Source organism: Neoarius graeffei, chromosome 9, assembly GCF_027579695.1.
Source record: "Neoarius graeffei isolate fNeoGra1 chromosome 9, fNeoGra1.pri, whole genome shotgun sequence".
In the NCBI taxonomy this organism is placed as follows: Eukaryota; Metazoa; Chordata; class Actinopteri; order Siluriformes; family Ariidae; genus Neoarius; species Neoarius graeffei.
Window position 1 is genome coordinate 30119467 of NC_083577.1, and position 14398 is coordinate 30133864.

At 40.4% G+C, this 14398-nt stretch overlaps 1 protein-coding gene across 1 annotated transcript; it reads right to left on the bottom strand.

The window, feature by feature from the left end:
• Window positions 1–9210: 9210 nt before the first annotated feature.
• Window positions 9211–12372, bottom strand: LOC132891571 (E3 ubiquitin-protein ligase TRIM35-like). Its single transcript, XM_060929278.1, has 6 exons — window positions 11974–12372; window positions 11725–11820; window positions 11402–11632; window positions 11251–11273; window positions 11046–11164; window positions 9211–9746 (listed from the first exon to the last, which is right to left on the bottom strand). Exons 1-6 carry the CDS (start codon window positions 12370–12372, stop codon window positions 9211–9213), a joined length of 1404 nt encoding a protein of 467 aa, XP_060785261.1.
• Window positions 12373–14398: the final 2026 nt, after the last annotated feature.

Sequence of the window (14398 nt, forward strand, 5' to 3'; positions counted from 1 at the left end):
TGACTGAAAACACAAACTCCCACTTCCATGATTCTCAAAAGTCCAGACCACATCACATTCACAATCACTCGATTTCAATTAATCACTGTGAAATCTCACTTGGTCTTTACTCGGGACGTTAGTGAGCTGCTTATTCTGTGTTTGATATCCCAGTTTGTGATCATTATCGAGTCTCTCCCTGTCTATTTGCTCATCACCTGCACTGTGCCTGCTCGATGGTTTTTAAGTTCACTTTGTCCTGACAAATTTTCTGCCTCAAAGTGTTTTAATAAAACCGAACATTTTAACCCAGCCTGTATATCCAGAACTGTGCACAAGCCTTTTTTCCCCACACCTTTAATCTGGATTATATTTGATGTGTAATTACACATACGAGTGACAAGTGTCAATTTCAGTTTTACTTTTCCAGCAGTTTCTTCGAGATCCAGACTTGTGTGTGTTGTGTAAAAACAAATCATATATAAAACTGTAGTTTGACTTCTCACACACATCTGGACCTTTATCCAATGTTTGATTCGTTCAATATTAGTATATTTTATGATTATTTTTTGAAATTTGTTCTTTGGAGGAGGTGTTCAAGGAGAGCAGAGATAGGAGATGATTTTTTTTCCATGTGACATAAAATGTGTGTTTATGTCACATGGAAAAAAAACCCATCTATCTCTGCTCTCCTTGTTTCCTCTGAGTGAGAATTGATACATCCATAAAGCTTTTATTTTATGGAAGGATGATGGATGCAGGAGCAAGAAATCAAGAAGGCATCAAGTCGAGTAGAGATGCTCCTTATATCTTGATCCATAAAACTTATTAAGGAACAGTATTCCAATGTTTTTCTCAGAAGCCATTGCATGTACAGTGTCCTTCATTATTATTGGCACCCCTTGTAAAGATGCAGGGCTCTCAAGTTTTGAAGACAGGTAAGAGTGACATCTGGCCTGGCCCGGCCTCCATAAGGGAGGGGGCGCGGGGTGGACGGGCCGTGGGAATGGGGGTGTTTCATTAATAATATTATTATTAGTTTTGTTGTTGTTAGTATTAATTGATCAAACTTGTGGAACAAAAGACTTGACACATGGCACAATTTAACCAAATACAAAGTATTTATTCAAATTTTCTGTGCGTCTTCACAACAAAAATAACAGTTAACTCTATTTTCCCCTCACTTTTGATGTAGGTATATAACGCTGGTGTGTGTGAGTGAAAGAGAGAATAGATAGAGAGAGATTATGACTAGTGTTTTTTATTGTACATGTTGGTTGCCTTTTTGGACTCTTATCATTTTTGGTGTAGGCTCCCATTTAAAACAGTTTGGCTCTAGCCCAGCCATTTTGAGGGTCATAATGGAGGACAATGTCCCGTCTAAAGCCAAGCTGTTGCGTGTCGCTGTTTTGTTTAGCCCGACCATTGAAAACACCCTCTCAGCATCGACATTTGAATGCAGCAGAACTAAAACCAAGGTTGCAATCTTTGACAGCCTTCCAAATTGGTTCAAGCCAGTCACCTTTGAAAAAAGGAACCAAGGGCCTCTATTACTCAAATGTTTTCCTTTTATCGTAATTAATAATGAGCAAGTCATGTTGTGTGCAAAATATTTCTTACCTTGTTCTTTGTTGAGGACATTTTCCCTGAAAACTCCTCAACATCAAATGATGTTGGGTCCTCAGGCATGGCAATGTTCCTAAGCTGGTAGTCAATGAACTCCTCACTTATTTGGTCCTGCTCTTTGGGGTCATGATAAGGAAGGAGTACCTGAAATCTGTGTGTACGAGACTGATTAGAATACAGTGAGAGACAGATTTTTTTTGTGATCATGTGTGTGTGTGTGTAAAGTTATAGTAAACCACCCCCCGCCTTTTTTTTTTTTGGAGTCGCCGGACCCACCCACCTCTTGCGTTCCGGGACCTCCCACTTCACAAATTAAGCACTGGCTATAACATAAGCCTAGCGCAATTCATCCTACACGATGTTCGTCATTTTTAGAGGAGGCTGAGCCTCCCTCGTTGTCTTAGAGCAATCGCCCGTGATACAAAGTATCATGAAGATATCTTCAGTAGTTTTAAAGATATGGCCTGGAAATGAAAAAGTGACCGAACAGACAGCCGGACAAACGGAACCCGTTTCTGTATCCCCCACCAAACTACTTTTGGGCGTGGTAAAAAAAAAAAATCATGTTCAACACACAGACACACAAAGAGTTAGGTGTTTTACTGTATTGGACAGTGTACTGCATCTTCTCCCAGACTCTGAACTGCAGGTTGGCCAGATGTTTTGCCACATGGATCAGTGCTCCTGAAAGCTCCTCTGGATGCTGCAGTGTGCTCTGGGCTCTGCAAAAACATTCAGGAGTCAGTGTTGCTGTGGGTTTGGATTCAGAAACACAGAGAATGAGAGAGACAGGAAGCACATCACTCACCTTTTCACTGTGGCCTTGTAGTTCTGTAAACAAACATCAGTGGATATGATTTACATTTTTACACCACTGAAATGTGACGTTTCTGATGATGGAAAGAAGTTTTACTTTCTCACAGTATAAATACTGACTAAATGACCCTCACTTCTAAGAATGAGACGTCTTCAGCTCTATACAGCAACATGAACTGTATGAACACACAATGCTGGTACAGCGATAGAAAAACGTCAGTTTACCCAAAACCTGACTCGACAAAACAGTTCCATTCTCAAGAAGGAATGAAATCAGCTTCATCCTCATGGAGGGACATGCCCACATTTAAAAAAAAAAAATTGTGAATCACAAGAATCAACCTGAAACATTATGAACTGGTCCAACTCTTCCGATCTGGCCATTTTGAAAAAAAAAATCCTTAAATATTTTTCCCCAGAATTTAAGTTGCATAAATAATACTATATATTATATGGACATGAGTGTTTTACTGGGAAATACGCCACTCATATTTTTCATACGTGCTCCATCCAGGACATGGAGAACCAAAACCATGACATAAATCTCTACATGTGACTTGTGAGGAAATCGATTAATTGTTTTGATAAATTTAGGTACTTGTTGTTTGTGAATGTGTCTACATAATAAAAAACCTCAAAGATGTGAATTTTCTCTTCTCATGTTGAAAAACTTGCATGTTTCATACGAACTACAGCATGGATCTGAGTGATATATTTCAATATCATTGGCTGGTGTTGAGTGGTATATCAGACATATTCCATTCAGCTAGCATGATATTGAACGACTTGAAGATGAGTTAGCTGAATGGAATATATTTGATATACTACAAAAAAAGCCATCCATTATTATTATTATTATTATTATTATTATTATACATACACATTCCTTTCGGTGTTCAACATGTCTTTCAAAATTCTTTCAAAATCTTCCGTATTTAACAAATCAAACCTGGCGGCCATGTTTGTTTATAAATCTTCACAGTTGCTCGCTCGTGTGGAAGTTTTATGTCTCTGACGTGTGACAACATCGTAAACCATATTCAACGCTCATTCTCCACTGGGTAGAGGGGTGAAATACATGTAGGATAAGAGATATGATAACAATATTGCATGCTATCAAAATGAGAACTTTGTGATTTTGAGTTGGTTCACTCTGCAGACCAAACCCGGCTTTTATTATTTGATTTAATAAAAGTCTAAACTTTTCTGTAACCTCTTGGACTTTGAATCATTTTTGCTCAGAGAGTTTAGGTTTTGAGAGTTTCCATGACGGGTGGCACGGTGGTGTCGTGGTTAGCACTGGCGCCTCACAGCAAGGAAGGTCCTGGGTTTGAGCCCAGCAGCCGATGGGGGGCCTTTCTGTGTGGAGTTTGCATGTTCTCCCTGTGTCTGCATGGGTTTCCTCTGGGTGCTCCGGTTTCCCCCACAGTCCAAAGACATGCAGGTTAGGCTAATTGGTGGCTATAAATTGACTGTAGGTGTGAATGGTTGTCTCTCTCTATGTGTCAGCCCTACGGTGATCTGGTGAATTGTGTACCCCGCTTTTCGCCCATAGTTAGCTGGGATAGGCTCCAGCTTGCCCACGACCCTGTATAGGATAAGCAGCTACAGATAATGGATTGCTGGATGGAGTTTCCACGACACACAGACCTTACAGACCGTTTGCACTTACATCATGAATCTTCCGTGATGCTGTCCGATTTTGTTGTGTCCACCATCTTTGCGGTATAACATCCATGGTGACTGAGGAGAATAAATTGGCAAAACGTAATTTTTCGCAAATATAGCACCAATTGAGTAATAGTGACAAGGTCAGATACAGGGAAAAGATAAAAGAATGTTCAGGGATGGATCTGTACAGCAATGTTGTAGAGTATGAAGACGATGTACGGATGTCGCCGAGTGTGAATTACACAGACATTGTGAATTACCAGGTGTTAACTACTAGCTTCGTTACTGGTACCAACTGACATACAAGTCTTGTGAAGATCGTGTGGATAAGCGACACCTGCCATGGAACAAACAAACTAAATTCAACATGGCTAAAAACCGAAAAGGCCAATAAGTATAATATTTAATTGCAATTAATTGCCAATATGAGTCATGATATAAGGTTACTAAAACCAAAAACGTAATTGAATAACACATTAATTAAGAAATAAAGAAAGTTTAAAAATGACTTCAGTTCTCCTTTAAATACTCAACCCAGACTCAGGCAAAGCCACATGTGGGTACATTCTGTCCGACACGCCCGCAACAAGATCAACTGTGAGCTACTGCTCACTTACGTATCCCCCGCTCTCACTTCTATCAGAATGCAAGCAATCAAAGGAACAGCACACTTATTATGAATGTTGACTTCAACAAATAATTAACCCTGAAACAAGTAAGTAAAGAGCAGTGTTCTCCCCAGGGATTTCAAATCGCATCTCGGTAAACGGTCATTTTGAAATAGCATTTTGCTTCTTGAAACAGCGTCAAAATCCACCCTATACTGTATGTTTATTTCTGTAATATCTAAACAAGGGTGCTCTGAGAGCACAATATCCCCCGCTACAATATATTGCAAATGAAATTGCAGTATGCACGTGACTGTCCTATAACAAAGCCCTTGGCCAAGTTTCGTGAAATTCCTCCAAAAATTGTGAGAGGAGTTGATTTCAGAAGGTGAGAACCCTTTTCAGGACGGAAGGATGGACAGACAGATGGACGGACTTCGCCACCACTTAATCCCTCTTCGGGCATTTAAGCCAGCGGGGGATTAAAAAAAAAGCATAGGCCATTCTGTGGCTGGGAAGTGATTTGAGGGGATTCCCAAGCAAATAATGTGCATCAAATCACTCATTTCGTGCAGTCAAGCAGACAGAAGAAGTCCGTGTGCACATGCGCAGTTTTATCTGCTACTTCTTTTGGGTTTTACAGCAGCTAGCATCCACAGTATTGCATTACTGCCATCTACAGGTTTACCTTTGACCCTGCACTGACAGTTCCATCATTCTGTCGATAAACAAACCGCTGATCACACCGAGGTGTTCACTGACTGCCGATGTTTATTAGTTTGGTCCTGCATTTCCTTTCATTCGCAACATAACATCTTTTCTTCTCGCTTTCCGTTACTGTAGCCGGTCTTTCACGTTTCACTCGCACACTCACATCCTTCATTTTTCCCTCCTGTTTCAAATTTGTATCCCACAATGCCTTGCAAGAACAGGGAAAGCCCACCACACGATGCATGACATAGTATCTTGAATTGGATCATGGTGAAGCAGGAAAAAATAGCGGAGAATTTAGCGCCATGTGGCCCTCAGTTCATTCATTGTTCTATTTAAAAAAAAACTAATAAAATGGGAAGTCTGTGATTTGAATTCAGTAGCGTTTGCTCCACTAAACAAAAAATAATTGGGTGTCGGGGAAAATTCTTTGAATGACATAAACTTGAAAAATCTGAAAGGCAGTACAGCTTCAAAATTAGTGTTCCTCATAAAAATCTACTTATAGTCCTGAACTGAATTGAAAGATAGGGAAAAACCCACAGTATCTGTCCAACTAGTCCCACTCGGGATAGTTGTGGAATCTTATGCAAGGCCCCCAAATGTATTTGGAGACTTAAAAACACCTGTCCATCAGGTTTCCAAGTCAAGCTTTAAAAGGTTTCACAGTTTAAACACACTGATGATCTCTGTTTCTCTTAAAACATTCCACTGTCTTCGTGATTGTTGTCATGAGCTGTGCTGCAAATCAAGATCTCTGACCTTACGTTCAGTATATATATATATATTAGTGCCGTCAAGCCGCGATTAATGTCACGACTGTCATAGTTAACTCGTGATTAATCTCAATTTAATTGCACATTTCGTCACACGAAAAAACATTGCAATTCTCTTACCAGCATAAAAAAGTGAATAGACTTGTTTTGTACCAATAAGAACTGCAAACTGAAACTTAAGCTGAGCACCGGGGCACTTCATCCCGAGACTAACAAAGAGAACCATAAATGAAGTAATCTACTGCTTGAGTTAGTCTATCAGAGAGACAGGTTACACAGTGACGGTAGGCTTGACATGCTTGATTATAATATAAAGTACACTATTATATTAACTGTAAGTTGTTCGTTGATAAATATTGCATTGACTCTGATCTTTACTGTTTCAGCTCACTTAACACATGTTGTACTTTTACACTTTCTGCCTGTTGATGCGTCGCGCTGTCCAATCAGAGGCGGCCCAATTTGCATATTACAGGAAGGATTTCTGGGATAGTATTGAGTTTACAGTTCAGAGGGATCTGGCTTCTTTAGACGCTGTCTTCTTAAAACTGAATGAATATTTAAAAAGAGCCAAATGAGCCAGTCTTTTGAACGGCTCTTTTCAAAGAACGGATCCCATCAAAGAGCCATAAATCCCATCTGTACTAGCGCGCCCTGCCCGCGCTGGTTCTTTGAGGGAGGAGGGCAGAGGACTCGTGCTGTGCTGCTATCGGTTTTCTAAGCAAAGTCTATATTCCAAGTTCCTGGCAGTTTCAAAAGCTTATGAAAAACCTACATCATGTCACAGAGCGTTAATCTCGCGATAAAAAAAAAATTATCGCCGTTAAAATTGAGTCAAGTTAACGCGTTAATAACGCGACATTTTTGACAGCACTAATATATACACAAAACAGACCTTTTGGTAAAATTCAAGCATGAACTGTAAGAGGAAAACTGGATCGTGTTCGTACTCAATAATGGTCTCGAAAAAGACACAGTGCTCGTTTGTTTAGCAGAGGTAGCTGGATGGAGAAATTTGTCCATTTCTGTAGCCCTTGTTTTTCTTTTTCTCCCCCAGGGTTGGTCTATTAGAACAGCCGTAAGCAGCACAAACCATCAGCACTTTTGCATTGTTAGTGATCTTTTGCAAAGAACCCATGGCTCCAGGTTAGTTTAGGCCAAAGATCATTATGTTCATGTAAACGAGTGAGCGATAATGTACAGTAAGCTGGTTATTATCATGAAATACACCCTGACAGGGTGATGCAGGAGTCCAACACAAAGCAGAGAAGGTCCTGAATCACCCTGAAAGGATTTTATTTTGCGATAAGAATTGGCTCACTGTACATTATCCCATTTATTACACAGTGACGTACTAAAAAAACTCAACATCTGACACAAAATATCTCATCTCATCTCATTATCTCTAGCCGCTTTATCCTTCTACAGGGTCGCAGGCAAGCTGGAGCCTATCCCAGCTGACTACGGGCGAAAGGCGGGGTACACCCTGGACAAGTCGCCAGGTCATCACAGGGCTGACACATAGACGCAGACAACCATTCACACTCACATTCACACCTACGGTCAATTTAGAGTCACCAGTTAACCTAACCTGCATGTCTTTGGACTGTGGGGGAAACCGGAGCACCCGGAGGAAACCCACGCGGACACGGGGAGAACATGCAAACTCCGCACAGAAAGGCCCTCGCCGGCCCCGGGGCTCGAACCCAGGACCTTCTTGCTGTGAGGCGACAGCGCTAACCACTACACCACCGTGCCGCCCCCACAAAATATTGTTTTACAATTATTTTATTGCTTCTGGTAATGTCGTGGTCCATAACAACAGTTTGTAATAAAGAAAAAACAGACTGTAAACCAATCAGAATCAAGTATTTAACAAAGCTTTGTAATAATAATACAACCCCAATTCCAAAAAAGTTGGAACACTGTGTAGTGGGAAGACATGGGACAAAAATAAAATACCTAGGCCTAAATGTTTAATTTTTATTTATTATAGTCGAGACAGATCTTGTCATGTTTTAACCCGTATGATACAGCAGCCAGGGATAATGGATGAGAGTTAAATATAACTTGCGGTTAAATGACGATAGAGAACATTGAGAAAATTGTTGCTTTTAACACCTTTAATGACTGACTCTCTCACCTGCCTCTCTCTCTTCCACATCCTCTCAGTGATCACTTACACACACATTAAACTGAACACATCCCTGATACTAATCATGAAGATAACAACCACCACTGCACACATCTGTACAAATATATAACTGTGCATGTCACAAACAGTTTCACTGTTGATAATAAACATTACACAGATTACAGATATATTTATTTGTGCATATTTTAATTGTCTCATTATGCAGATTAATAGTGTTTAATATCAGAATGAACAAAGTGAATTTATTTCACTCAGAATTGATTTGAACTTGTGAATCATCACCTAATGCAGCATTAACATACAAATCCATCTGATCTTTACAAAACCACAAACTGCTGATGGAGGGAAACTGAGAGCTTGAATTCTCCTCCACTGCACAGTTTTTCACACACACACAGCGAAACATTTCATCCAAGATTAACAGCAAACGCTAACAAGTACAAATACAGTAAAGACATGAGCTTTCAAATTCTCAATTTATTTAAAATTATTTAAAATACATCAAGAAAATTAAATAATCTTTTCAGCTCATTCTACATTTAAACACTTTTGTGATTTTAATTAAATGCTAATTCATTATTTTGAGTTAATACCTTGTTATTTCAAGACAGTCTATCATTAATTCACTTATTTTGACTTCCTCATACTTTCAAAAGCTATCATAATAATATATTTTAAGATATCTTATTATTTGAGTTAATTCATAAATTTCAAGATATTCTGTCAATATTTTGAGTTGATCCCCTTGAAAAAAATCACAGTGTGCGCTTCAGGGTTTCCAAAAGGGGGAAAAAAGACTTACACAAAGAACACTAATCTTTTAATCTGCAGTATTTTATTAATGAACTGGAATAAAACAACATCAATGCTAACTGATCTGATTCACTCTTACAGAGCACTCAAGTGGGAGGATCTTCAGGGAACCATAAACATGTAGGAATGGCAGTAATTTATCAGTAAATGTGTGTGTGAAAGTGTGCAAGTGTGTGTTAGTGAGAGGGTCGGAGAATGACAGTTTTCCTCTGTCCCAGTCCAGCTTCACTCTGATCCTCTGGAGTTTCTGTGCTACTGAGAGCTGAGTGTCTGGATGTGGTGTAGAAACTGTGTACTGTTTATCACCATAATCCCGCACATACCAGATTCCACTTCTGGAGAATATCTCCCCCTTCCTCTGAGCAGATTCTGTCATCACACCCACACTCCACCACCTACAGTCTCCAACTTCCACATCCCAGCAGTGTGTCCCTGAGTTAAAGCCCTCAGATCCCAGGATATACCAATATTCATCAAATCTCTCTGGATTATCCTGAAGTTTCTGTTCCTCATCGCTGGGTCTCACACTTTTCAGATCATCAGATACAATGAGTCCAGGATGAGCAGTGTTGGGGTCCAGAGTTACAGGTGCTGAAAACACACACACACAGAATTAAGAATTGGGTATGGACGGTATGGGCGTGTCCCGACCAATATTTCTGATTGAAGAAAAAAAAAAATCGCGGTACACAAATGGTTCCTGTAGGTTTCCACTGGGCGAAACAGCATGCAAAATTTGCTCATGAATATTCGCTCTCAAACATTTTCACGTAATAAGCAAAACAGCCTCCGCCTTCTGGATCAGAAATGTTTGGTTCCTCCTGCCACTCTTTTGAAAACGTCCCATACCGAGAACACACATCCGCTGAACTGATTGGTTCTCGAGGGGCTTCATTTGAAAGCGGGGGCAAAAATGTTCTCTGTAGAACCCTGTCACTCCCTCCTCCCCCTCCCCCCTCCGCTCTGGGCTCAAGAAGGCAACAGAAGGGCAATAATATAACAACAATCAATCAGAATTCAGATACAACAACCAATCAGAATTCATATACATTCTGTTGCCAAGTAAAATTGTAACCTTTCAACGCATCAAAAAGGTTCTCGAGCCCTTGTCCTGTTTTACCGTTAGATCAATCACATATCAGCTTAAACTAGCATTCTAACACTAGTGAAAGATCCCACAGAAGAGAGCCGACTCCCCCTGCCAGCCTCATGGAACGCAGTGTTTAAGGCTCCGGATGTGTTTTACTTCCATTTATGAGGGAAAGGAACATACACCCTCCCGACAGTCAATGCATTATTCGCTTGTAAAACACGTTTGCCAATTGGTAGAATGAGTTAATCATCACATGCAAGATTTGCAATTAATCAAATGAATTGCATCCATCCATCCATTATCTGGAGTCGCTTATCCTGTTCTACAAGGCTGACACAGAGACAAACAACTATTCACACTCACATTCACACCTACGGTCAATTTAGAGCCACCAATTAGCCTAACCTGCATGTCTTTAGACTGTGGGGGAAAACTGGAGCACCCGGAGGAAACCCACACAGACACGGGGAGAACATGCACACAACACACAGAAAGGCCCCCGCCGGCCGCTGGACTTGAACCCAGGACCTTCCTGCTGTGAAGCAACAGTGCTAACCACTACACCACCATGCTGCCCAATGAACTGTATACTATTATTATTCATGAATTATTACAGTTCTGAACTTCAAATTTTAAATGTCTGGACTTTGGAGAGATAATGGATACTCTTTTGGTGGAACACAACAGAGCAAAATATTGCGACTCTATTATGTTGACCTGAAGTTGGCGCCACTGAGGGTTGGCATTGGGTTTATGTCCCCACCAATGTTAATACCAAACCTAAGCCATTGTCTTACTGTATTGGACGGTGTACTGCATCTTCTCCCAGACTCTGAACTGCAGGTTGGCCAGATGTTTTGCCACATGGATCAGTGCTCCTGAAAGCTCCTCTGGATGCTGCAGTGTGCTCTGGGCTCTGTAAAAACATTCAGGAGTCAGTGTTGCTGTGGGTTTGGATTCAGAAACACAGAGAATGAGAGCGACAGGAAGCACATCACTCACCTTTTCACTGTGGCCTTGTAGTTCTGTAAAACAACAAAGCAAATATCAGTGGATATGATTTACATTTTTACACCACTGAAATGTGACATTTCTGGTGATGGAAAAAAGTTTTACTTTCTCGCAGTATAAATAATGACTAAATGGCCCTCACTTCTAAGAATGAAACGTCTTCAGCTCTCATCTCCTCTTCTATGGCTCCGATTGTGTCTGAAAGAGATGATATGTCTTTGCTCAGATTCTCAATCTTCTCCTTCATCATCTGACTCTTCTGCTCCTCTTCCTCTCTCAGTGCAGTGATCCTGACTGCCTCTTCATCTCGTAGAAACTGGTGAAGCTTCTTAAACTCCTCCTTAATCTGACACTCTGTGTGTTGGGCCTGAATCTGCAGTGAAGAGGAAATCAAATGAAAGATCACTGATTATGCAATGAAACAAAATATAATTATAATATCAAACCCATGTTATTGATTCTAACCTTTATATGTTCTGCAGTCTGACTCCATTTCAGTTTCCAGTCTTTAAATATCTTCAGTTTCTCCTGTAGGGGCTTCAGTGCAGTTTTGAGCTTCTCCTGAAATAAATTAACACGCTGCATGGAGTCTCTGTGTTTTTGATAAAATTTGAACTCAGATGTACTAAATTGATTACAAAGTAATTGTCATAATTATGAACAACAGCATTTGTTGACATGTGACCCATGAGTTCATATGTACGTTTTATTTACCTTACAGTCTGTTACTGCCTCATCAATGGGGCAGAATTTGTGGTTGGTGTGTTTTCTTGAAGTCTGACACACCACACACACCGGCTGTTGATCATCCAGACAGAAGAGTTTGAGTTTCTCACTGTGCAGACTGCAGACTGTTTCAGACCCTGATGAAGATCTCAGACTTCTCTCCTGTAAGAAAGTCTCACACAGGTTATTTAAGGCCAGGTTTATGGGAGGATCAGCCGCAGATGACTTCCTCCTACAAACAGGACATTCTCTGGATCCTTTGGTCTCCCAGAACTGCTGCAAACACACTTTACACACACTGTAACTGCAGTGCAGAACAACAGGATCCTTGAAGATTTCACAGCACACAGGACAGGAGAAATCCTCCTCTGAAAACTTAGAAGCCATGATATTTTGCTGCTGTTGTTGTTCTCTCTTGTCCGAATGCTCAGAGTTTCAATTCCACTTCTGTGAAAAGTAATCACACCCTGATTTCAGGTTTCTTTAAAGTTAAATAGATGACTTTGTAGGTTCAGTTAATCATCACTTCCTTTCACTGTGCTGAAAATGAGACACAGATTTCTCCATAAACTGAGAATAAATCTCAACTCACCAGAGCAGAACACTGCAGGCTGTTAATGAAGGACTTCAGTCGTGTCAGACTTGGCACTTCCTTAATAGGAGGAGTTTTCGAGAGACACATTATGACCTGTTACACTCCTCAGTTACATCAGAAACAGCACACGACACTTACTTATGTTTAAGCACTGAGAATTAACTGTAATTTTGGTATAAATTTATCCAGTTATGAATTTCACTCTTCTGAACTGAAAATAATGTTTCACTTCTGGAATCATTTAAAGTCGATCTTGCAGTTTCAGACACAAGACCCAGAATGCTCTAATCATCAGTGGGATGAACTGGATCTCAGTCAGAAGAGTTATAAGCTCTTATAAACAGCAAATGATACTGCACCTTATCCTCAGACCTGAATAAGGAAGACACCCACGGGAAACAGCGCAATGGCAAATAGTCACATACTGTACTGAGTTTATAGTTTTTAATAATATTTACTCTACATAACACAGTTGATGCAAATCCTGTAGCGCTACAACTGATGCAAGATGTTGATGATCATAAATGGAAAGTATTTACCAATATTGAATGGCATATGTTATTCATCATATTTGTATAATCTCATCTCATCATCTCTAGCCGCTTTATCCTTCTACAGGGTCGCAGGCAAGCTGGAGCCTATCCCAGCTGACTACGGGCGAAAGGCGGGGTACACCCTGGACAAGTCGCCAGGTCATCACAGGGCTGACACATAGACACAGACAACCATTCACACTCACATTCACACCTACGGTCAATTTAGAGTCACCAGTTAACCTAACCTGCATGTCTTTGGACTGTGGGGGAAACCGGAGCGCCCGGAGGAAACCCACGCGGACACGGGGAGAACATGCAAACTCCACACAGAAAGGCCCTCGCCGGCCACGGGGCTCGAACCCAGACCTTCTTGCTGTGAGGCGACAGCGCTAACCACTACACCACCGTGCCGCCTATTTGTATAATACTGTCTGATATTTTGTTGCTTTAACTGTTTTATAGAAGGGGGTCAGTTGTAACATTTTTCAGATTTTCTTAAAAATACACACCTCATTTACAGAAAAGTAGGGATATTTTCCAAAATGCAATAAAAACAAAAATCTGTGATTTGTTAATTCACATGTATCTTTATTTAACTGACAAAAGTACAAAGAAAAGATTTTCAATAGTTTTACTGACCAACTTAATTGTATTTTGTAAATATAAATGAAGTTTGAATTTGATGCCTGCAACACATTAGAAAAAAGTTGGGATGGAGGCAAAATAAGACTCAAAAGTTTATCGGATATTCAATTCACACCATTTTGGAAGATTTCACAATAAGGAGCTTAATTGGTAACATGATTGGGTATAAAAGGAGCAGCACCAAAAGCTCAGTCTTTGCAAGAAAGGATGGGTTGTGGCTCACTCTTTGTGCCAAAGTTTGTGAGAGAATTGCTTGTTATTAAAAAAAAAAATCTCAATGCACGATTACAGAGAATTTAGCTCTTTCAAAAACGACAGTACATAACATTTTGAAAAGTTTTAGGGAATTCGGAGACATTACAGTGCATAAAGGGCGAGGTCGGAAATCACTGTTGAATGTGCGTGACCTTCGAGCCCTCAGGCGCCACTGCCTGGGAAACTGTCATGCTAATATGACAAATATAGCCACATGGGCTCAGGAGAACTTCAAAAGCTGTTGTCATGTAACAGACTCAGGAAATCATGGATTACAGCTTGAAAGTTCCGACACTCCAATCAACTAAAAAATGTACAATTTAAATGGGAAACATGCTTCAGTTACACTGTGTTCGCTATACTTTCCAGGGGTGCCAATAAT